The 24,920-nt window shown below is 50.0% G+C and overlaps 1 protein-coding gene across 5 annotated transcripts in view; it reads left to right on the top strand.

The window, feature by feature from the left end:
* TNS3 (tensin 3) overlaps positions 1-24,920 on the top strand; it is a 308,216-nt gene that overhangs the window by 37,728 nt on the left and 245,568 nt on the right. For 4 of the 5 annotated variants that reach the window (XM_016957426.3, XM_519088.9, XM_016957427.4 and 1 more), the window contains one exon: positions 16,174-16,285. In XM_016957426.3, the coding sequence (XP_016812915.1) occupies positions 16,174-16,285 (112 nt within the window). Of the gene's footprint in view, positions 1-7,864; positions 8,309-16,173; positions 16,286-24,920 lie in introns of those variants that run through there. The other variant, XM_016957425.4, reaches the window with a different exon arrangement.

Raw genomic sequence — 24,920 nt, 5'->3', positions numbered from 1 at the left:
AATATGGTGAAACCCTGTCTCTACTAAAAATACAAAAATTAGCTGGGCATGGTGGTGCATGCCTGTAGTCTCAGCTACTCGGGAGGCTGAGGCAGGAGAATCGCTTGAACCTGGGAGGTGGACGTTGCAGTGAGCCCAGATTGTGCCACACTGCACTCCAGGCGACAGAGCGAGACTCCGTCTCAAAAAAACAAAAAAAATGCCCTCTTACGCATCTCAATGTATTATCACGGAAGAGTTTAAAAGGCCAGGCACAACACCAACAACTGTGTCCTTTTTCTTTACCCCCCTGGAGGAAGTGAACATACCTCTCTCCGTTTTTAGTGTTCGAGGTGCTCAAAGTGGCAGAGTAAGTCCTAACATCGTGGATCTCCAGGCTTTTCGTACAACTAACTCTGCAGGGTTCTTCTGCTTGGAGTCAACTTGATGGTGAAGAAATGCTTGGCAAGGAGTGGAAAAGTAAATCATGATGTCCTCAGCACAGGGCACCTATTAACTAGACAGTTTCCTATGTTCTCATTTTCGGTTAGAATAGGTGGGGCAGCTCATTTGACAGGAGGAAACTGGCTTGTTGGAAGTGCGGGGATGCCTACTGATCCGTGCCTGGGTCCTGGGACACCCATTGGTAGCAGTAGGTCTGTAAGCTGGACCTGGGGACTTGGGCTTGTGGTTATTTAGCTCTGCGACCTCAGGCAGTTCTGGAAGCTATCACAGTTGGAGACTGGAAGTCCAAGATCAAGGCTCTGGCAGATTGTCTGGTGAGGGCTGGCTCCTGGTTCATCCAAGGCACCTTCTATCTGTGTCCTCCCATGGCAGAATGGGTGAAGGGTCTTGTGGGGTCCCTTTCTTAAAGGCATTAACCCCATTCATGCAGAGTCTCCCCTCATGACCTAAGCACCTCCCAAAGGCCTCACCTCCTAATATCATCACCTCGTGGGTGAGGATTTCAACATATGGATTTTGGAGGCACACAGACAGCCCATAGCTGTGGGGGTCCGTTTTACCATGAGAAAGGTGTGCTCCGTGTTTGTGAGAGGTGGAGACAGGTGGGCCCTTGTTTATCTTTTGGGCTGGGCACCCCCACCCCCGACCCATGGATAGGTGAAGGAAGGAAGATGCTCCTCTTGGCACCAGCCCCTGACTCTTCCTGCTCCTCTGAAGGGAGGGAAGGGGGCGAGATCCTACCAGGGACTTAGCCGGAGGGGGCTGGGGAGAGCCACCTTAATTTAACACTTTCTTTTGCTCTCCTGTGCACAGTCTGTAATGAAACAGCTCTGTTTTGAGCAGAGAAGAGGGAAGAAGCACCCACTGGAGGGGAATTTTGTAAGGAAAGCATTTTTTATTTACTTCTCAAAGTCAGGGGGAAGGAACTCTGTGATGAGTCAGAGCAGAGGGAAACAAATGCTGGTTTCCCCAGGGCGGGCAAAAACACCATGCAAAGGATGTCAGAAGTCACCATCTGTTTGTCAGAAGAAGCCCTGAAGTGTGGCAGTCGCAGAATGACATTTCATTGACAGCCTGCACACCCCAGGGGACTCCCATGGGTGGGGACAGGCTGCGTGCCCGGGAACTTCGTAGCCAATGGAGACGTTTTGGTTAACCTGGTGGAATAAATACACTCTCCTCTGTGGCCAGTGGACTCTCATTCATCACGTATCTACTGAGTGTCTGTGTGATTTTCATGAGAAACTGTGTTGTGTAAAGGACAAAGCAGTACTGCTTTCAAGTCCTGCTTCCACCCGAGTGGGTAACTCTAGCTTTGGACCATCTTGAGGGTCAGGCACTTCACAAATGGCATCTTTGATCATTAATACCACTCTGGGAGTTGGACTCCTCGTCCCCTAGGATGTCGCTGGGTCACTAAGAGCCTGGGCGAAAGCCCCCTCACCGCAGGGACTGGAAGTCAGCTCCCCAGCTCTCCAGTCTTTCAGGTGCCCCATGCACATATCCTGAGCCCCTGGGACTTCATGTACCCGAAAGTCCTCTGCTGGTCTTCCCCCTCCAGCATGGCCCTGGGGAACAGGTGTGAAGATGTTTGCTGGATAGGTGAGATGCAAGTGTGCCTGAACACTTCCTGAATGTCCCAGAGGGTGAGTGCCCCGGGAGGCACACTGTTACACTGTCCCTTCTGGATTTCAGATGGAGCACAAGCTGGCTGCACAGGGAAAGAGACAAAAGGGAGGATTTTCCCAAAGTCTGTGTTTGGACAGGGCCCAGGTACAAGACCTGCCCCTAGAGACAGTGTCTGGGCCTCCTGCTGCCCAGTGACCAGTGTTCCCGCCTTTGGACAAGGAGAGAGGGCCAGGCTCAATTTCTGCAGATGAGAGCTGGCAACAACTTGCTGATGTCAGAAATTCCTTAAACTGAAGGCAGTCTTTTTCAATATCAGAGGCAAAGTGCCTTTTTTTTTTTTTTTTGACAGTCTTGCACTGTTCCCCGTGGTTGGAGTGCAATGGCATGATCTCGGCTCACTGCAACCTCTGCCTCCTGGATTCACATGATTCTCCTGCCTCAGCCTCCCAAGTAGCTGGGATTACAGGCGCCCACCACCACACCTGGCTAATTTTTTGTATCTTTAGTAGAGACGGGTTTTCACTATGTTGGCCAGACTCGTTTTGAACTCCTGACCTCGTGATCTGCCCTCCTCAGCCTCCCAAAGTGTTGGGATTACAGGTGTGAGCCACCGTGCTCGGCCGTAAAGTGCTTTTAAATGTGCTTTAGGTGGCACATAGAAACTCCCTCACACTCAGACACAATCAAGCCATGGAGCAGTGGGACTGGCCGTGTCAGATTTCGTGTCGACGGGCATGTACTGGGTAGAGGAGAGCTGGGAGTCATCTGCCCAGAGTATCTGGTGGCCCCAATTTCAGAGCACTGAGGCTAGGAATCGGGAATCAGGGCTGGATCCTGCCAGGACAGTGGCTCTGTGAGCACACGTCAGAGGGACTAAGGATTTGGACTCTCCACCCCTCACTTGGGTTGTCTGGCCAAGGTGTGGTGAGGATTTGGTTTAGATGATGCCTCTCTGCAGAAACACCCAGTGGTAATGCATGTTCTCATCTCTGAATCACAGGTGGCGCCGACCATGGCTTGTCCCATCCAAGGTCATGGTCACCTTGACCCCTTGATTAGGTGGAGACTGAAGCTTTCTCTGTTGTTGACTTACTCTTTTCCCTTTTATAGTAAATAAAGGAAAGTATTTAGAGACTATGTATTCTCTCTAAAGATCAACCAGTGACAGCCTATTAGATTCTGTCTCTCCGCTGCACATAACTCCCGAGTCTCCCATCCCACGACGCATGGAAGCTGAGACCTTTACGCTTCCTAATAACCTGCTCCCAGGACTCCCATTGCCTCTTTGAGACTGTCTCTGTGGTCATTTGCTTTTTTTTTTTTTTTTTTTTTGAGATGGAGTCTCGCTCTGTTGCCCAGACTGGAGTGCAGTGGCGCAATTTCGGCTCACTGCAAGCTCCGTCTCTCAGGATCACGCCATTCTGCCTCAGCCTCCCGGGTAGCTGGGACTACAGGCGCCTGCCACCATGCCCAGCTAATTTTTTTGTATTTTTAGTAGAGACGGGGTTTCACCATGTTAGCCAGGATGGTCTCCATCTCCTGACCTCGTGATCCGCTCGCCTCAGCCTCACAAAGTGCTGGGATTACAGGCGTGAGTCACTGCGCCCGGCCTCGGTCATTTGCTTCTATCAGTAGGGACTCAAAGAGTCTTGGATTTGTATTGTATTCAATGGGTCATAATCCAATATTATCACTATTTTGATGTCCAAGTTGTTTACAGTTTGCCTGGTGGGAGACTCTTCAGGCTGGCCCCTGTGTCTTTTTGTTAAAAAACCCATTGTTCTGTGAGCGCTGTCTTACTTTCTGGCCAAAAAGAAGAGATTTCAGGCTCATTGGGGGTGACTCTTGCTATTGGAGCCTCCCCACCCTCCAAGGACAGATCTGGGAGTATCTCTGTGTGTGTGTGCATGTGTGTGTGTGCACTGGTTCGTATACACACATTCACATCTACTTTGATTTCTAGATGTATCTACGTCTCTAGATTGGAAACTCTGAGTCACACCAATATCTGATTCCTGTCTCCCGACACAGGGCTTACTATAATGTCCCCCATTCTAGACTAGCAAGCTCCTCCCCAATGGAAAGGAAGGTGCCTCCCATTTTTCTTCTCACAGATCCTTATGCTCAATCTTCCTGTGCATGACCAATCTCCCGTCACCTCTCCACTGCTATGGCCGTCCTCTCCCCTGTACATTTATCTGTGTTTCTAGGGCTGTGGCCCGAGGCTGAGGTTCTCTTACCTAGAGTTTCCATGTCCACTCCTGCTTTCTCCCAAGTGTCCTCCCAGGACTGCCAGGGGTCCTCCAGGATGAACACACACCTGTGATGCTTTTTCCTTTTTGCCAGTTAGAGCCCCCTGTGACGTTGGAGTCCAGCCCAGCTCGGTACTGGGGCCTCCTTCCTTGTGACTGCTTTGTGCAATCCTGCTCACCACCCTGTCCTTGCTTCTTGAGCCCTGTCTACCCTCAGTGTCCCAACACAGCTGTGCATTAGCCACCCAGCTTTTGGCCAGTTCACCAAAAATACGGCGCTCTACCACCCTTGCCTCTCCTCACCTCTTTTCCTGTCTGGAGAGTGTCTGCTTCTGCTTCAAGTCACAGGCCATTCATGGAGTTCTTCCCATGATCTGTGGACTCTGTGACCCCTCCTAACACTGCGTGTAGATTGTCCCTCTGGGAGGGGCGGGGTGAGCCAGCCGCTGTATTTCCTCTGACATCGAGCACACACGTTGCTCACATATCTGTGGGTGAATGCATGATCGTGTGAGGGAATGGACTCATAGGAGCAGCCTCCAGTTTCCAGTGACAAAACGGGCACGAGTGGCCCCTCAGCTCTCCCCCAGGGAACCTTGTACTTGGTGTTAAAGTCTGACTCATGGAGGGGCTCATGCCCCTAGTTCCAGCTGGGTTTCCAACCCAGGTTGAGATGTAGCCTCTCTTCCTGATGGCTGGTTTGCTGATGTCTGCCTTAGCTGTCTGGAATTCATCCTCCCTGGGAAGAACCTCATTTTGTTCCTGGGAAGAACCTCATTTTGTTCCTGGGAAGAACCTCGTTTTGTTCCTGGGAAGAACCTCGTTTTGTTCCTGGGAAGAACCTTGTTTTGTTCCTGGGAACCAAGTGCAGTCAGAAGCTAGGGTGAGACAACCCGGCGAGTAAAAAGCACAGAGGATTGTGGCAAAGCACGAAGAAAATTGGAAGCTGGGCAGCAGCACAGAGCTCACTGTGGCCTTAAGATGGAGTGAGGCCAGTCTGCCACCCAAGTTTTGAGGTGAGGGTCTGTGCCTGGAGGAGTCTGTGCCCTGGCTTCTGAGTCCCTTCGCATCCCCAGACCCTCAGCTACAGCTTACTTCTGGGAGGACTCAGAAGGGTGTGGTCTGAGACAGGCAGTGAACACCGGTATTGATGTGGTGGAAATACAGCAAAGGAGAATGTTTTCATTCCTGCACCAGTGTTTATTGCTCCTGCTTGGTGCTGTGTGTGGAAAATCCCAGACAAGGTTAGGACTTCCTATTGGAGGCACAAGACTTATGACCACACCAGAGGGTCAGGGCCCCAACCATCCTTGAGTGGCTCAGCCATGGAGGATGATTAACCAGTCTGGGAGGTCAGATGGGAGGCGGATCTTCAACTGAGCCCAGGACAGCGGTTTTCAGCCAGAAAGGAGAATGGGAAACTGCCTTGGGAGAAGCCCCAAGTGAGCCCAAGGGCGCAGAGCAGAAGGACCCTGGAGTGTAAGAGCCTAGATTGCAAGCCTGGCAGGAGGAGGTCAGAGTGGGGGGCAGGGAGAGGGCCTGGAGAGGCAGCCTGCTGATGAATGCGGATTCGCCTTAGGATTGAGCACTGTTTCTTGCCAGTGAAAAATCAGTTTGTTGTCCTCACTGGGGAGGTTTATCACACGCACGATATTTGTTACTAGTAATGAAGTGTGGGAGTTTTCTGAATGGCTACTCTTTTAAATAAGTAAGAGCAGATTCAGGGTAATCCCTGTAATAAAAAGCCACCTTCAACCATTTGCCTTCCACTCTGGCTTGCATAGGCAGTGGGCTGGCCTGTGCTCCTGGCCGTTGTTCCTGGGTGGACCCCAGAGAGTGTGAATCCTGGTACTCAGGTTGGAGGAGTTTTATCCTGCTGGGGGCTATCTGTTCATTGCTGAATTCAGATTTCTTTGGCCGGTTCCTGTGGGTACCATGGTAAGGGCGGTGGTAGATCCAGCTGACCTCTGGGCGTGTTTGCCCTGGGTCAACCACGACAGCAGCATATCCTGTTCTTAGCTGTTTGTAGGCACTGCTATGTACCTGGTATTGTGTCAGATGTGAAGCAATCTGGAATGAATACGATACAGATGTGTTCTCAGGGAAAAATGTTTGAAAAGACTAAAGTTTGGATATGCTATAGGAAAAAAATGATGAATGAATACAGAAAAATGAATGAAGGAATGAATATAGAAAAAGGTGAATAATGGTGTCATTTGAAGGACAGGGGGAAATGAGAATGCCTGCTTGTCTGCCAGGTGATGATTTAGTGAGGAATTGGAACCCAGAATGGTGTGTTCTAGGAGGAGGTTTTTTCCTTTGTAGTTGAAAGTTGAAGAGCAGCTTTGCTCTTCTACTGCAGAAACAGAAAGATGGATATTTAGTGCCAGAACTTGAGAGGTTAACGTCGGCCAGTTGAATTGATGGCTGGAATTTGCACATATGTCAGCCATAAAGGCCACGACTTAGCCCACCCAGACTGCTCCCCACATCCAAGGCATGTGGAGTTGCAAGTGGAGCTGTAGATCTGAAGTTAGAGTGTTGGAGCCACAAAGGCTGAGCTCTGGGACACTGCCCCTAGGCTGGGCCTGGAGTGAAGGCCAGTGGTAGGAGTACAGGGTTAGCTGGCCTGAGACTAGAAGGCCCCCTATCCTGCTCTGAGGCAGGAGTCTCTTCCGCTGCCCCCCGTAGACCACAGGCAGTGGCTTCATCTTGAACATGTTCTTTTAGTTTTAGACTTGCCACAAAGCTTCTTGTAGACAGCCAAGATCCACTGCCCCGGGAAGGCTGGTGAAGTCCGACAGGCATTGAAAGGAGGGATCTGCCTGTGGATCTTGCCCGCCTCTCCTCCTGGCGTTTCTAAGTGACCCTTCCTTCAGGATCCTGGCTTGTCCATCTTCTCCCATCACCCTGTCATCTTCACCTCCTGAACTTCGGGTTTCTAATTTCCTTCTAAAATCGCAGACCCACAAAGGAAGACGGGACTTCAGATGTGCTGTGAATTGTCCTGATTTGCCAGGAGCAGGATGGCGGGGGGTGGGGGTGGGGGGGTGAGGGAGGGATAGGCTGGGAGATAGGGAGGTGCAGCCCAGCCCCCAGGTGTGCAAGGCCCCGGGCGGTCCTGTGCTTTGACCTTTGCTTGAAATCCTTACCTGGTTAGGCGTGTCCCTCTCTGCAAGGCCAGGCTCCTAGTTCTTTAGTAGAAGAAGCAAATTAGAAAAAAAGCCTTTCTGCCTCGGTGTTTACCTGCTTTCCACTCCAAATGCCCTGTTTGCTAGTGTAGATTATCAGGGTAGTGTAGATTACTGCTCATTACAGATGCAGAGTTGACTGGATAATAGTCAAGATTTAGAAATTCCGAAAGCCAGAGCTTGCCCGGTTTTGATTCTTTTAAGCACCTCGCCAGCGTTCTCGGAGAGGTTTGAAATCCTAGTAAAGCTGAACCCTGCGCCAAGCGCGGCGCGTCGGTAATTCCAATCAGATGGCGGCTGCAAGATCCTGCTCCCCCCGCCTGGAAGGCGTTTCCTCACCCACTTTCCCAGTGTTTGGCGGCTCAGCCTGTGCCTCCGCGCTCGCTCGGAGCTGCGGTTGGGGCGGGCGGGGGAGGGAGGGCTAATTCGTGTCAGATGGAGGGACGCCGTGCCGGACCGTGCGCTCGCGCCTGGCTTTTGTTCCCGGCGTCTGACTTCTGACGGGCAGGAGTGGCCGTGGAGGCTGCGGCGCGCGGCTGGGACCTGGGCCGGCGGCCACGGAGAGCCCTTGGCCCCTCCCGTGTTGGCCATTTCCTGGGACTTGTGTCCGCAGGGGACTCGGGAGGCATCCTCCCCACTGATAGCCGCTGGGGAGGGGTCAGCGGCCACCCTCGCCCGGCCGAGCCCGGCTCCCCGCGGGCGGCAGGGGCAGCCATGAGGCTGCGCGCCCTGACCCCTGGGCCACCGGGAGGGTTCGCGCGCGGAACCCGGTCGCGCCGGCGCCGGCGCCAGGTGAGTGCGGCCCGGAGCTGGTGTGCAGGGCCAGGGGCGCGAGGCACGGGCGCCTTCAGGGCTGCACGCACGTGGGCTGCGCCGGGTGTGCACTGGTGCCCGTGGACGCTGTGCTGGTGTGTACCCGCTTGTGCTCATGTGTATGCGTGTGCCCTTGTCAGTGCGCGTATGTCAGTGTGTGTTTGTGCACCCCGTCTGCACGTCCACGCGTGTGTGCTTGTGAGCGCGCGTCTGTGTGTGCAGGCATGTGTACGCTGGTCCGTGCCTGAGTCCTCGTGGGTGCGTGTGCACCCTTGTGTGTGCACGCGCAGGACAAGGAGCGAGAGGGCCAGTGGAGCTTTGCCTAGTGTGGGCGTCTTCTGGTAAGCGTGGAAGAGGGTTCAGGCTTAGCTCTTTCTAACTCAACTGCCTCTTGAAAAGGCTTCTTGGGTTCATTTCCCTGCAATGGAATTGGGATACTGGCCATTGCGCAGACCTGCTATCCCTCGCGTGTTTCTTGCAAAGGTAAAGGGCATTTTAGCTCTGCAATGAAGTGGGGGATGCGCTGGGATGTAGGAATCCTTACAGGTTCCCTGGGGACCGCATGGGTTCCAGCGGTGCTCTGTGGTCCACAGGACGGCCCTTCACGGTGTTTGAATTAAACAGAGCGGTGCTGGTTGGCTCCCCGCTAGGTTCAGCCTCCCTTTCCCTAAGTTATTGCTGAATTAAACAGAGCGGTGCTGGTTGGCTCCCCGCTAGGTTCAGCCTCCCTTTCCCTAAGTTATTGCATTTGTTTTTCTGAAGCTTTTGTAAGGTTCTGTGGGGTGAAAAACTGTCAAAATTTCAGCTGGTACACTTGAGGTGTACTGCGTTCCCTTTTAAAGTTTAGTGGTCAAACGCTGCTGCCTGGAAGTGTGGGAACAATATGTGTTGGATGTGGAGGGTGTCCCTCTTGCCCCAGATACCGGCCCCCTGTGGGCTGGGAAATATCCCCGAGGCCCGGAAGTGTTCCTGGCTGTTTAACATCAGAGTAAAGTTGGGCTGGGAACGTGTTTTTGATCAGTGTCTGCCTCTCCAGAATGCCTCTGAAGGTCTCCCAGGTGCCTGAATGCCCACCTAAATCCTCTTACTATGGTGGAGCTGAATATTTCCTGAAAGGAAAACATAGCTGGGATTGTGCTGATGCAGCTTTGCACTTTTGCGTGTGTAACCATTTTGCCAGGGCGACCTTTAGCCGGGAGAACCTATCCGAGAGATCCCTGCGGTTTTGCATTTCGGCAGAGTGGAGCATTCATGTGGAGCACCTCCCTGTTCAATTTTGCAGAGATTTTTCTTTCTCAAAAGAGACCTCACAATCAAGACCAGCACTAATTACTGTGTCCCCCTCAGGGAGTCCTTGTGGAACCAGCAGCCTGCTCTCTACCCTTCCAACATTTTGTTCCTAACAATTAAGTGCAATTTAGATTCCTGAACTGAGCCTGCTAAATGCTTCAGCATTGCTGCCTCCTCTCCCCCTTTGGGAGAAATGAAAGCACAGTATCAGGTGAAAACAAGGGCAGTCTAATCCCGTCTGGTCTCATTTCACAATAGAGATGTTATGTACAGATGAAGCGTGAGCAGATGTTATTACACTATCCTAAATGAACTCCTCAGAGATCCAGCAATTCAAATGGCTGAGCCCTCGCAACAGTGCTTATGCTGTTAAGTTTTCTAGCTGTGGACCAGTGGGCAAGAAAGCTGCAGGAAAACAGTGCCTCTTTCTCCCTGGTTGGAATAAAGGTATTTGTGAGGAATGAAAGGTCACAGTATCTTTCCTTGGCCCACAGACTGTGGCTAATTCATTTGGTCAACAAATATTAATTGAGGGTCCATGGTCCACTGTCTGCCAGGCGCTGGGCAGGGCCCTAAGAGGACAAAGGGGAAAGAGCCTGGTGTCCTGCATCTAGGAAATTGCAATGTAGCACAGGAGAGAAGGCATATAAACAAATAACTGCAATACGAGTGAAAAGTACTTACCAGCTGCTGCATTGCAATAGAGAGATGTGTTTGTTAGGTGTTTGAATGCTACTCTTGTCTGAGCGTGAGACTGGGGCTTGAGGCATATGAGGCCTGAGTCTCTTATGCCTCATCCATTGGCTGTGTGGTGCTGCATCTCGGTTTTGCATCTCACCATCACGGTTTGTAGACTAGTGGTGATTACGGTAATGACACAGAAGCGCTTGGCTAGTGTTACCAACTGCATAATTAGCAGCATCATTATCCTTCTTTTGCAGAGCATTGAACACACAACCTCTGTTATCAGAAAGGATGCAATCTCTTTGAAAAAACCAGATACCGACATAGGAACAACTACATAATAACAGTACCTTAAATGTATATAGATACTTACAGTATAGTCGGTTATATACAGTGGTGGTTCTGTCTTGGCCGCAAATTAGAATCACGGGATGGAGCTGGGGTGGGGGGTTTGACAACATTCCAGTGTTCTGATTCAACCTCCAGGTAATCTGATTTAATTGGTCTGGGGTGGAGCCTGGGTCAGCTGTTTTAAAAACTGCCCCAGTGATTCCTATGAACTGATAGATGATACAGCGTTTGGTCATTTACAATAGCTGTTAAGAGACAGGAGGGGGAGGATATCTTTTCTATTTAAGAGAGGTTGTGACTTGTCCTGGGCCACAGAGCTTGTAGTGTAGGTATCAGAACTTATGTGAAGGCTTCTGCTTGGTTCAGGACTCTTTCCCTTACTTTATTTATTTTTTCTTTTTATTGAGATGGAGTCTCACTCTGTCAACCCAGGCTGGAGTGCCGTGCCATGATCTCGGCCTACTGCAGCCTCTGACTCCTGGGTTCAAGGGATTCTCCTCCCTCAGCCTCCCGAGTAGCTGGGATTACGGGTGCCCACCACCACGCCCAGCTAATTTGTGTATTTTTAGTAGAGACGGGGTTTCACCATGTTGGCCAGGCTGGTCTTGAACTCCTGAGCTCAGGTGATCAACCCGCCTCGGCCTCCCAAAATGCTGGGATTACAGGCATGAGCCACCGCGCTTGGCCATGAAGTTCTTTATTAGGTGATTGTATTAGTCCATTTTCATGCTGCTGATGAAGACATACCCAAGACTGGGCAATTTATACAGGAAAAAGGATTTAATGGACTCACAGTTCCACGTGCTGGGGAGGCCTCACAATCATTTCGGAAGGTGAAAGGCACATCTCACATGGCAGCAGGCAAAGAGAGAGAGCTTGTGCAGAGGAACTCCCCCTTATAAAACCATCAGATCTCATGATAATTATTCATTATCACGAGAACAGCACAGGAAAGACCTGCCGCCATGATTCAGTTACCTCCCACTGGGTCCCTCTCACAACACATGGGAATTCAAGATGAGATTTGGGCGGGGACACAGTCAAACCATATCAGTGATTAAATGTTTAGGACTGTTAGGTGTTCTTGATGAATCAATCCTTTTATTATTATGAGAGGACTTTCTATATCCTTGGTAATGTTCTTTGATCTGTAGCCTACTTTGTCTGATATAGCCATTCCAACTTCCTTTGATTAACATCAGCAAGGTACCTCTTCTTTCTAGCCTTTGTCTTTAAAAAAAAAAAAAAAAGGCCAGGTGCGGTGGCTCACACCTGTAATCCCAGCGCTTTGGGAGGCCAAGGCGGATGGATCACAAGGTCAGGAGTTCGAGACCAGCCTGACCAACATGGTGAAACCCTGTCTCTACTAAAAATACAAAAATTAGCCAGGCGTGGTGGCGGGTGCCTGTAATCCCAGCTACTTGGGAGGCTGAGGCAGAGAATTGCTTGAACTCGGGAGGCAGAAGTTGCAGTGAGCCAAGATTGCGCCACTGTACTCCAGTGTGGGCGACAGAGTGAGACTCTGTCTCAAAAAAAAAAAAAAAAAATATATATATATATATATAAAATCTGACAACTTTTGTTGACTTATAATTGAGATACTTAGACTATTTACATAAATATGATTATTAATATGGCAAGGTTTGAATCTGTCATCCTGCTACTTGTTTTCTATTTCTCCTACCTATTGTTTGTTCTGCCTTTTATTTCCTTTTGCCATTTAGATTAATTGAATAATTTTTATTATTTCATTTTATCTCTCGTTTGCTTATTACCTATAATTCATGATTTTAGTGGTTGCTCTAGGGTTTATACTATACCTCTGTAACATCACAGGCTACCTTCAAGTGATATTATATCCACTTCATGAATACTATGAGAGCCTTATAATAGTCTTATGGGATCTTTGGGGTGTCCAATTTCTGGCTGGAAACCTCTGTGGCCAGTGGCACCTTTGCCTGAGTTCTTGTCCTGTGTCCAGTAAGAATGAGATAGGCAGACAGGGGAAGGGTGAAGAAGATGAAGATAAGCTTTATTAAGTGTTAAACAGCTCAGAGGAGACCCACAGTGTCCTCTCCGTAGGCAGGTCATCCTGACCCCTGCTGCTCTCAGCAGAGAGGAGGCCCTGGAGAGGGTAGTTCCTCTCTGCATCTGGAAGTCCCAACATCTCTGCAGGTCTCTGAAGCTCTCGGCAGAGAGGGTAGCTCCTCTGTGCAGCTGGTCTCTTGTGGTCTCTCCATTTTCTCTGTCCTCTCTCTTGCTCTGTCTGAACATGGAAAAGCCCTTGGAGGGGAGGAAGTGCCTGCTGATTGGTCCATGGGCGGCCATGGGCGGGCTGGAAGAGGCACCATGAGTCCCCACTCCAGTCTGTGGGACTGGCAGCCCGTCCCCAGCCTACAGGCCCTCCCTGGCCTGAAGGTGGGGCCTTACTGAGGACCCACCCCCTTCTGCCCAGGACTTTGCCTACCGCTGCCATTCAAGGCCCTGGTACTTGTCCCCAATCCTGCTCTGAGATCAGAGGTGGGGGGCCGGGAGAGGAGACAGGCCAGGCAGCCAGAATAGACACTCCTGAGCCAGCAGGGATGGTGGGCGGGGGGGGGGGGGGGGCTTCCCATGCGCCCGAGGGTGCAGGCCGCAGAGATGCCTGGGTCCTGTGCCTGGGAGGGTGGCTGCAGCTGCCTGCACTCAGGGAGCTCCTGCTTTTCCCCAGCTCCCGCCTGCTTGGTGGAGTGGGAGGCCCAGGTCTGCAGCCGTGGATGGTGGCTGCAGCTGCACCCCGGGGGGCAGATCCTGCCTGCTCCTGGCCCCACTCAAGAGCACAGGGAGGCTTGGATCTACAGCTGCAGTTTGGGCAGCTGCAGTGGCACCCAGGGAGTTCCCACCCCAACTCAGAAGGGGCGGAGCTCGCACCGGCTCCATGGAGAGTGCAGCCCCAGCCGCACCTCCCTGCTGCAGCCAGCGTGATGGTAGCAACCGCTGTCATCAATAGTATATTTCCTTTTCTTCTTTCCTGAACTTTGTGCTATTTTATCAGAAAATTTACTTTTACATATGTCATATGTCACATTACACTATTGTTTAAACAGTTAATTATCTTTTGGTGAGCTTTAAATAATAAGAAAAACTCATAAATTTACCTGTGTAATTAGCATTTCTGGTGCTCTTCATTTGTTGGTGTAAAGCCATAATTCCATCTGCCATGTCCTTTTTGCCCAAGCACTGTCTTTAATATGTCATATGTGTCAGCTGGTGATGATTTTTTTTTGGGCTTTAATTGTATATCTTTTTTTGCATATTTTAAGAAGTTTTTGGTTCACTTTTATTTTTAAGAGCTATTTTTATTGGGTACAGGATTCTAGATTGACAAGTTTTCTTTCAGTATTTTGTTTTATTTTATTTTGTTTATTTTTTTAACTTTTAGATTCAGGGTACATGTGCAGGTTTATTATATAGGTAAATTGTGTGTTATGGGGGTTTGGTGTACAGATTATTTCCTCCCCCAGGTAATAAGCGTAGTACTCGATAGGTAGTTTTTCAATCTTCACCCTCCTTCCACCCTCCACCCTCAAGTAGGCCCTGGTGTCTGTTCCCTTCTTTGTGTCCATCTTTCAGTATTTCCTATTATACTGCTGTCTTCTCACTTATATTTTTTAAAACAATGAGAAACCTGTTATCCTATTGGTTGGTTCCCTGCATGTAATGTGTCTTTTGGCCCCGTGGTTGTTTTTAAGATCTTTCTCTTTGTTACTGGGTTTAAGCAATTTGATTATTGTATGCCTTGGGGTAGTTCCTGTCACATTTCTTGGGCTAGAAATATATATATATATATATATTTTTTTTTTTGAGATGGAGTTTCTCTCTTGTTGCCCAGGCTGGAGTGCAATGGCGCGATCTCGGCTCACTGCAACCTCCACCTCCTGGGTTCAAGCGATTTCCTGCCTTAGCCTCCCGAGTAGCTGGGATTACAGGCACCACCACCATGCCCGGCTAATGTTTTGTATTTTTAGTAGACACGGGGTTTCACCGTGTTGGCCAGGCTGGTCTGGAACTCCTGACCTCAGGTGATCCACCTGCCTCTGCCTCCCAAAGTGCTCGGATTACAGGTGTGAGCCACCGAGCCTGGCCAAGAAATTTCTTGAGTTTCTTGGATCTGTGGGTTTATAGTTTTCCTACTGGGTTGAAAAAGTTTCAGCCATTATTTTTTCAAATATCCCCCCTTCCCTGCCCTTCTCCGTCAGTCTCCATTACACATATGTTATGTTGGTTAAAGTTCTCCCACAGCTTACTGATGCTTGTTTATTTATTTATTTAGGTTGTCGCATCTCTGTGTGCTTTGCATTGGGAGGTTTGTACTGTGATGTCTTCAAGTTCATTCACCTGTGCTTCTGCAGGATCTAATCTGCCAGTAATCGCATCCAGTGTATCTTGCACTGTATTCTTACATTTTCCTCAATGAATGTTTGATTTGGATCTTTTTATGTTTTTCAGATCTCTACTTAACTTTCTAGCATATAGAATAGTTATTATGATGGACATTTGGGTTATATAAAGCTGTTATGACCTTTCTTTCTCTTGTGGACATAGGCTTTTATTTCTCTTTAGTGTAAATAAGAATGGAATTGCTGAGTCATAGGTTAGGTGTACGTTTAAGTTTATAAGAAATTGTCAAACCATTTTCTAAAGTAGTTGTACCATTTATTCCACATTCTAAATACCATTTCATCTTTTCAAATAAATTTAATTATTCCAGTGGGTGAGTAATGGCCTCACTGAATCCATATGGATATTAAGTACTGATAGAATACACGGTCACATATCAGCAAATAGATATGATTAGTGCTTGACTCTAAAAGCAAATTGAATTCTTATAAAGTTATCATATAGCTGAGAGCCTTGGCTCTACAAACATGAATAGGTAGCTGAGTGGTTAGTTTTTCCAAGTGCTAATGCTTGTAATTGTGTTTGAGGAAGAACCACATGTGTATCACAGGCTGGACTGTCTCTTCTTCTGCAGGAGAGCTCAGAGAGGCTCAAGAGCTTAATGGTGACTCTGGAACACCTTTGAACCAGGAAAGCCAGTTGACTTCCTCATAACATAATTGTGCTGTTTAGCTAATTACTTTTTCCAGAAGAAAAAGGGTTGAGAGTCTAGAAGTGTATGTGGATTACTTTGTCACAGAAGTAGGTGGCTCTACGGCTGAAGTCTGGAAGGGAGTGCATTTTCACATAATGATGTTGGTTGATGTAATGTTTCTAGGCACCCCATGTGGTGATTGATGAGTTGGGTGAGAGTGAACGTCCCTCTAGGACTCTGGAATTGGGAATGCTAACAGGGTATCCGTGGGTCGTCTTGGGAATTTTAGCATCACCAAGATGGTTTCTTGTTCTCTGTTTGCTTGGTAAAATTCCTGTTTTTGCTCTTTACAATTCCACTAGATTTATTATCTCCCTTAAATGAAAAGGAAAAAGAAACAAACTATGAGATGAAACGTTGACAATTTCTTCCTTTACTTTTTCAGCCGGAAGAATTAACCTCGAGTCTGCACACTTTTAAGAACAAGGCCTTTAAAAAATCCAAAGTGTGTGGAGTTTGCAAACAAATTATTGACGGTCAAGGTATTTCATGCCGAGGTAAGTCTGTGTTTATGATTCTCTCACTGATTAATCCAGAGCAAAACAAACAAAAAACAAAACGAAAACTTTTTTTCGGGAGTTTCCGAAAGTTAAATCATGGAATTCCCCTTCTTAGTTTATATGTCCCCCAACCCCCCACCCCCTTACTTAGCAGGGGCCAACCGTATTTACATAGATAAGTGCTCATGAGGACACTTTTACAGAAAGAGCAGAGTTTCCCGATGGGAGAGGAGGCAGCAATTTGTAAATTAATCATTTATTCTCGGGTCTGCTCTGAAGTGTCAGTAACTCAGGTTGTTTAGTTTGACTTTCAGATCTGTTACTCAAGTTTGCGAATGAAATGTTTCTATCTTTAGAATTCGGGTTCATTTTGGTATGGCCCCTTTCAGATCCTGTCACTAAACTAAACCACCAGCTTGGGTACCAGATATTTAGACGTCAAGTAATGAATGGAACTTGCCAATTCTTTTGTGACTGCACATTAATAAATCTAGTAAGAGAGGTGTGACTGTAATGAATGTGGGAGTGGTGGGGGGCAGGGGCTGCTTGGCGGACCAGTGGGGTACACCACACAGAGGGAGTCACTAGGAGGACCAGGTCCTTGGAGAGTGCGGGGGCTGCTCTTTGGCGTCATTTCATCTGCGGGGTTGGGGATTTCCTCTAGAAAATGTGCAGAGTCTCAGCCTGTGGGCTTCTGTGCTGTTAGGACCTCCCCCTCAGTGCCTGCTTCCCTGCAGACCCCCAGCAGATGGTCCCTGATGGCCACTTTAGAGTAGGGTGCCTGTGATGGAAAGATGCACGCAGTCAAACCTTAATGGGTTGAGGATGTGACCAGGGGCCTCTAAGGGGCTCTTGGGATTCTTTTACAGTTCAAAGGCCTGAGTGTGGGTGAGAAGACTGGGGTGCCCCTCCTCTGATTCGGCCCTTTGGAGAAGTCAGTGCTGAAGAATGTGTTGGATGAGTGGTGGGTACCAGCCACCCTGGTCGCTAAGTAGAAGCCAGAGACCAGGGAGCCATCTGTGTAATTCATATAGATCTGCATCCAAGGCAGAGAACACGGGCTGTAGTGTACTCTGAGCCAACTGATAGGACATCCTGTGATTCAAAACTTTTTTTTTTTTTTTTGAGACAGGGTCTCGCTCTGTCATCCAGGTAGGAGTGCAGTGGGATGATCAGGGCTCACTGCAGCCTTGACCTCCTGGGCCCAAGCCATCCTCCCACCTCAGCCACTCCAGTAGCTGGACTATAGGCATGCGCCACATGCCCAGCTAATTTTCTTACTTTTTTAGAGACAGTCTCATTATGTTGTCCAGGCTGCTCTTAAACTCTTGGCCTCAAGTGATTCTCCTGCCTTAGCCTCCCAAAGTGCTGGGATTACAGGTGTGAGCCATTGTTTTAAGCCCATACTTGCAAACGGCACTGCACTGGGTGATATCTTGGTCATCTGTGAATGCTGTGGCCTGTCACTGGCCATTCCCCTGCATAGCTTGTCCAGTTCAGGAGGGCCATGTCAGCCAAATGTGGTGGCCCTTTGTGTTTGGGGCCTGCAGGTGTAAGGTGATGAGAAATTGCACTGATGCTCTCGGACAGGCGTCCTCCATCAAGCTTGCTCTAAAATGTCTGTGGGCAAATACAGCAGCCCCTCTGTGTCCCACATACCCTACAGGGTCCAGTAGGGGCTTTGTGCCTTTCCAGGAACATGGCAAAAATAGAAGCCCAAGGAGTCTCCCCATCTTTGAATGTCATTATCATAGAAATGCTCATATTTTATTTTATTTATTAATTAATTTATTTTTGAGATAGAGTCTTGCTCTGTCACCCAGGCTGCAGTGCAGTGGCGCGATCTCGGCTCACTGCAAGCTCTGCCTCCCAGGTTCACGCCATTCTCCTGCCTCAGCCTCCCCAGCAGCTGGGACTACAGGCGCCCGCCACCATGCCCGGCTAATTTTTTTTTTTTTGTATTTTTAGTAGAGATGGGGTTTCACCATGTTAGCCAGGATGGTCTCCATCTCCTGAACTTGTGATCCGCCTGCCTTGGCCTCCCAAAGTGCTGGGATTACAGGCGTGAGCCACCACGCCCGGCCAGAAATGCTCATATTTTAAAATTTTGGTCTCTAACTTTGACTCCCAAGTGTGAAAAGAAGGAAAAGGAAAGTCGTGGTTGAATTGGAACCACGAAACCAGCAGCACAGAGAGCCTGGGAATCAGAGCTGTCAGGGCCTGGTGTTGATCCGAGAGCCCTGGTCCTGGGCCAGCGGAGCCATTGGGCGATACTGGGAGAGCTGTCATGAGCAGCATGGCATCAGCAGGGACACCCTGGGCTTGTTCTCGGCTTCCTCACCCTGTGATGACGTCCCAGGCAAAGTTGCACAGCCAAAGGTTCCCCATGAACTGACTTCTGCCTGTCAGATGCTATGTGGGGACAGGTCTGATTTAGGAGCAAAGGCGGAGGTCAGACAGAGCTGGGTCCTGGCCCTGCCCCTGACAGGGGCAAAGTCTCCTTACTCTGGGTCTAGGACTTAGGGTAAGGGCTGTTCCAAGGGCAGAAGTCAGGCTTAAAGTGCACAGCCAGCGTTGTGGCACTTAGGTTTGTTACTGGTGTTAGGATTGCTCTGAAGGGAACCCACTGTGGGTAGCTCCACATGGCTGATGCTGCATGTGTGTTTGGTTAGCCTCTGCACCACACATCCTTGAGCTGTAATCCAGTGGGGGAGCTCCTTAGACACAGAGGCCTTTTGCACAACTTACCACAGTGGCTTGGGCTGCACTAGGTTGGTTATACTGCTTGAGGAGTAATTTTTCCTTCTTTGTATAAAGGAGAACTGAGTTTACTGAAGAGTTATCTCAGACATCCTTTTTAGTACTTCAGTGTTCTGTTCCTGCCATTTAAGTAGTATCGACTATTTTCAGAGTAAATGGAACCAACGAAAGAGAAGAGCTTGGAGAAAGCACGGCCTCCAGCTGTGAAACGCGCAAGCACGTCTTGGACGGCGGGGAGCCTGTCTTCTTTCTTTATCTGGAGGATCATTGTCTTGGTGCCTTCCCTGGGTTGGGACTTGTGTCTCTTCCTCTGTCCTGCAGTTGCACACACTCAAAAGGGCCAGGGAAGGACCCCAGATTGATCCTCTGGTTCCAAATGAACTCTGTTTTGTGGCATTTTAAATATGTGGTGTGTGAAATATTAGGCAGGGGTGAGGAGGCCTGCCAGAGTGGTGTGTATGTGCCTGAGTGTGTGGGTGCACATATGCCTGGCTATGTGTGCAGTGCATGCATGCATGATTGAGTTCATGCATATGAGGACAAGCAGTGCACACACCTGTGATTGCATGTGTGTGCATGCGTGCATGCGTCTGAGTGAATGCATTTGCTTGAGCGCACAGATATTCCACATTGTGAGGGAACATGTGAGAGCATCCCTCCTGTTCAGACCACTTTGTAGAGTTCAGCTGCTCTATGACGTCCATTATCTTATCTTGAGGTAGATAGAAACAGAGAAAATGTGCATGCACACAGGAGCAGCTTTTGTTCTTGAAAGAGAAAAGAGGGAATAAATAGTGCCCTATCTGGACAAGATGTTCAACAGGCTTATCTTGCTGTGTGTCACCTGGTTGTTAAGGAAGATGCAGTAAGGCATGCTATCTCCAGATAATGGTTTAAATTTCACACGCTTCTGGCAACATCCAGGCACTCACGAGAACAAAGCCCAGTGTGGTGGCCCCATGGCCCATCTACTGGTTTCTGTTGGTAATGATGCTTTCCCACCTCCTCTTGGAACTTTCTGGAGTTCTGCTTCGATGTGAGGCAGCGAGACACCTAGAGCGTCACCTCCGAGGATTCAAGGCCCACTTTGGCCTGGAGGACCCCACACGTACCCAACATGGACAAGCAACGGGGCTGCCAGCTCTGTCCTCGTGCAGCATTATCTTCTGTCCTGTTTGGCTAATGCTCCTCTACTCCAGGGAACCCAGTGTAGCACTGGTTTTTCTCACTGGTGAAATAGATTTTTGGTCAGTGGAGGTAACAAGGGAAAAAACAGCCATGTACCTTTTTTTATCCCTTGAGGAAAATCACTCATGGACAGCTATGATGTTAGGTGACTTCACCCCTCTTCTCATGCCTGGTTTATCCCTTTCTTTACCTCCTCCTCCCCTACAGCTTACTTTCCACCGCAGGGATGCATTGCTGCTCCCATTGCCTTTTTTAAGCTGGTTCCTTTCCAGGGGCAGCCAGGATGCAGGCATTATGGACATACAGGCACCTGCTCCTGCTGTGTCCCTGTTCGTGGCTCTGGGCCCCTCAGCTAGGATGGGATGTCTGGTCTAGAGGCAGTAGAAAGAGATCAGGATGTGGGGTCAAGTTCTGGCTGTGCCACTCACACCCTGGGCAGTTTTGGACAGTAGGCTTTTATGAAGCCCATTTTCTCAACCCTAAAATGGGCATGAAAATGCAGATCCAGTGGTGCAGAGCTGGGACTCAGGGAGGGGTGTACGTGAAAGGGCCTGGTCTGCTAGGCCAGTGAGGCAGGGCGGGACCACCGCCTCCCTAGGAGACGGCTGCTTCGTGCTGGCAGGCAGTGCTGCACTGCACCCTGGATGTGCCGCCTTTCAGAGGGCACTGGTTCAGCTTCTCCCTAAAGAGTTGCCCTGAGCTTGCTGGCTGTGAATCCTGGGGGTGGTGTGGTGAGTTGTGCTCACCTTTCCAGCCTGGGTGCCTGCAGTGCATGCATGTGTGTTCTTGTGTGTCTGTGTCTGAATTCCTCCCTCACTCCTTGCTCTCCTCTTAGCAGTCCCATATGGTGAAGCTCTTCTGCCTTGAGCCCTCTGGGCTGGTGGGCTTCAGTAGGGTCTGTCCCCATGGTCCCTGGGTCCTTTCTTTGTGGTGGGTGGTGGCAAGCACACAGCTGCTTTTTGCAGAGAGAACTGGCAGAAGCTGAGGATGTGGTAGGCTTGGGAAGCTGCATGTCCTGTTGAGTTCATGGCAGGAGGTCCATTATCAGGAGAAGGAACCAGGAACTGGCCCAGATGAAGGAAAACCTTTGCCTTCTGGAGGAAGGAGGGCCACCGCCCTTCAGGGAGCACTTGCAGGCTCCATCCCCGAGGAGGGACCCCCACTCAAGGCGCTTGGTGGAGGCATTGGGAGGAAACAGCAGCCATGGGCACCGTTGGAGGCAGAGGCATTCTGACTCAAGGGACGGGCCCACCTCTGGTTTCTGGCGCTGTTGACTTTAGCATGTGGTGAGTGTTGTGCCCTTGGGCATATGTGCACTGAGATCTTGAGGACTTCTGTTGGAGAAGTGTCTGTCTTCTTCTTTCTGTGGGATAGTTTTTTGGAACTGCCTCACGTGTGCCCTGTGTTATGGTCAGAATGTTTGTGTCTCCCCAAAATTCTTATGTTGACATTCTAACCCTCCATGGGATGGTGGCATTAGGAGGTGGGGCCTTGGGGAGGTGATATGTTTTGTGAGTGGAGCCTCACGGGTGGGATTAGGGCCCTTATGAAAGGGACCCTAGAAAGCTCCCTCACCCCTTTGGCTATGTGAGGATGCAGTAAGGAGGCGCCATCTATGAACCAGGAAGTGGGTCTTCCCCAGACACCGCATCTGTGGTGCCTTGACCTTGGACTTGCAGCCTCCAGAGCTGTGAGAAATAAGCAACTGTTTATAAGCCACCTAGTTTAGGGTAATTTTTAAACAGTAGCCCAAACTGGAGGAGACATCATGTTTTTATGCACATAGCTCTAGGAATTATGTTAATAAACAATAGAAACTCTTTTTTTTTTTTTTTTTTTGAGATGGAGTCTCGCTCTGTCACCCAGGCTGGAGTGCATTGGCGCGATCTCAGCTCACTGCGAGCTCTGCCTCCCAGGTTCACGCCATTCTCCCGCCTCAGCCTCCCGAGTAGCTGGGACTACAGGCGCCCGCCACCACACCCGGCTAATTTTTTGTATTTTTAGTAGAGACGGGGTTTCACCATGTTAGCCAGGATGGTCTCGATCTCCTGACCTCGTGATCCGCCTGCTTTGGCCTCTCAAAGTGCTGGGATTACAGGCGTGAGCCACCGTGCCTGGCCTAGAAACTCTTTATAAAAAACATACAGGATTCCATGTTTCAGAAGTCTTTTAGACATGATTGTTTTCATTAGCTTTTTCAGTTATGTTAAGTTAATGTGTGTGCTAGAGACCAGGAGGTGTTCAGGGATGCTCCCAAGCCTGAGGTGCCATGGTCTGTTGAGGCCAAGGGGCCCTGTGGACAGGAGGTGTCATGGTGTAGGCTGAGGCGGCTGAGATAAGCCCCCATCATCAGAGCAGGAGTACTGGGGGGTGGGAAGTTATGTGGAGGCTGTGAGGCTGGCCTGGGGGTGTGGGTGGGACGGACTACCAGTGCAGAGGCTTGCGGCTCAGAGGTGGGCAGATCTGAAATGCCTTAGGGAGACACACCAGGGAATGTCACCCGTCGAGAGCCCTAGGCCTGCAAAGGCTGCTGATGCACAGAGGCTTTAGTTTTCTAACTTAATGCAAGCAACAAATCTATGATCCTGCTTGCCTCTGAGAAGGCAGGGGGATATGGTGTCCCCACTTTTGGGGGGCAGGCATCCCATCCCTGCTGATACCTGGGACCCAGATCCACTGAATGGGAGAGCCCCTGGCCAGGCTTTGGCCCCCAGCCCTGCCTGCTGCTCCACCCTTGCTGGCCTTCTTCCTGGAGGCTGGGCCCCGGTCTCCATCGCCGTGCAGACCTCCCATTCCTCCTTCCTAAACCAGCTTCCCTGAGTCTGGCCCTTTGTCTGCCCAGGCTGGGATGCCCTTGAGATCCAGTCTCCTGTTTGCCTCTCTGCTCCTCTCCTGTTTGTACTCAGAGAATGGCTCTGGGAAACTGTAAACCATCCAGCGGGAAGAACCTGTGCCTGCATCCTCATGGTGGCCCTTTGAGGCTGTGCCTGCCTTATTTGGTCTCTCCTGATTCCCCCAGGTGCTTTGAGAGGCTGGCTGCACAGGACTCATTTTTGACCCCTTGCTGGACTATGCTGCTCTGCCTGCTGACCCTCATCCTTTAGGTTTCAGCTCAAGCACCAGGTCCTCAGGAAGGTGCCTCCCTGCCCTGCCGCTGTGTCCCCTAGCATCTGCCCTTTTCCCTCCAGAACTATCCATGGCCAGTGACTAGCCAGCCATCCGGATGTTCACTGGGGCAGTGATTCTCTGCCCTCAGCTGGAGCCCAGGAGGCATGAGGGGCTGGCTCTGTGTTGTTCACCAGATGTCTGTGCGTAGGGCAGACACCTCTGTCCCAAAGTGGAGTGCTGTCTTGTCTTGCAGGGTGAACCCTCACCAGCACACTTTTACTGAGCAGGTGCGGCGGCTGGTGCATTGCGATGCCCACGGTGACCAAGGCTTCGAAGGGCTCGGAGTCTAGTGGGCTGGAGTAGTGAGCAGGAACAGGATCCCATGTGAGGAGTGCTTTATCAGAGGTATTTGCAGCCTCCTTGGGAGCACAGAGGAGGGACAGGCAATTCTGGGGAGGTTGGTGGGGCAGGGAGTGTGGGCATTATCAGGATGATGGAGGAACTGCTGTGTTCTGATCATTTGTTTATGAATCTATCTGCTCCCCTGGGCCGACTGCCCCTACTATGATGCGATGCACTGCTGTTTCTTGGGTATCCTGAGTCTCAGCAAAGGGCCTAGGGCCCAGTAGGTGCACAGGGAATGTAAGTTGCGTGACAATCCAGATGAATTTGTGCACATAAACACCTGGCTCATTGATCCGCTCTTCTCTGGCAAATCCATGTGAAATGGCTCCAGATGTTATTTCCAAAGTTCTTTCCAGAACAATTGGAGGTGGTGAGTCCCCCACCCTGAGGGCAAGCCCAGCCCCACCCTGGGGTTGACTCCCACCGGGGAATTGAGCTCAGCCCTCCCATCAGACTTGCCCCATCCAGAGAGGTGGCAACATGACAGAATCTTCCAGAAGCTCCCAAAGGGGAAGGAGGCACCTAGGCCAAATTTCATCTGAATAATTTCTGGTCGGTGGTGGTTATCCGATGGGAAACAGCACTTCCCTGCCTCTAAATTCTGCTCCTCTGCTGCAATACAAAGCCTTTCTCAGCCGCCTCCACACGGACTTTACTCGTGGATTTTGACTGAAATCCTTCCTGTTTTCTAACTCTGTGGCTGGGAAGAAGGCCCGGACCCCTCCCAGATGTTTCTCAACGGTCTGGGTTGTCAGGATTTGAGGTTTCTGCATGCCAGGGACGTCTGGGTTGTGTTAGTTGATTGTGCTGGTGGATTTTGATTTTTAAAACTCACTGAGTAGTGTAGCCAAGCTCATAAATCCAAGTATTTGTTTTGCAGTAACTGTGATCTGGAATTTTATGTTAAGTTGTGGGGTTGTTTTCTGTCAGTTTATTCAGATGGATGTAATGCTGCTCTCTGGGTGCGCAAGATCTGCCTAGGTGTGGCAGGGGGGCAAGGCCAAGTGGCAACTTCTGATTCCACATCCTGGAAGCCAGGGAAGAGGCAGTGCTGTGCTTCACGGAGCCCACGTGGGTATCAGCAACCCTGGGGCACTGGCAGGCCTGAAGTGTTAAGAAATGTGAGGAGCGGCCGGGCACGGTGGCTCAAGCCTGTAATCCCAGCACTTTG

This window comes from Pan troglodytes, chromosome 6 (genome assembly GCF_028858775.2).
Source record: "Pan troglodytes isolate AG18354 chromosome 6, NHGRI_mPanTro3-v2.0_pri, whole genome shotgun sequence".
Classification (NCBI taxonomy): Eukaryota; Metazoa; Chordata; class Mammalia; order Primates; family Hominidae; genus Pan; species Pan troglodytes.
Note: the sequence above shows the minus strand (reverse complement) of the source record. Positions and strands in the feature narration are given on the sequence as shown.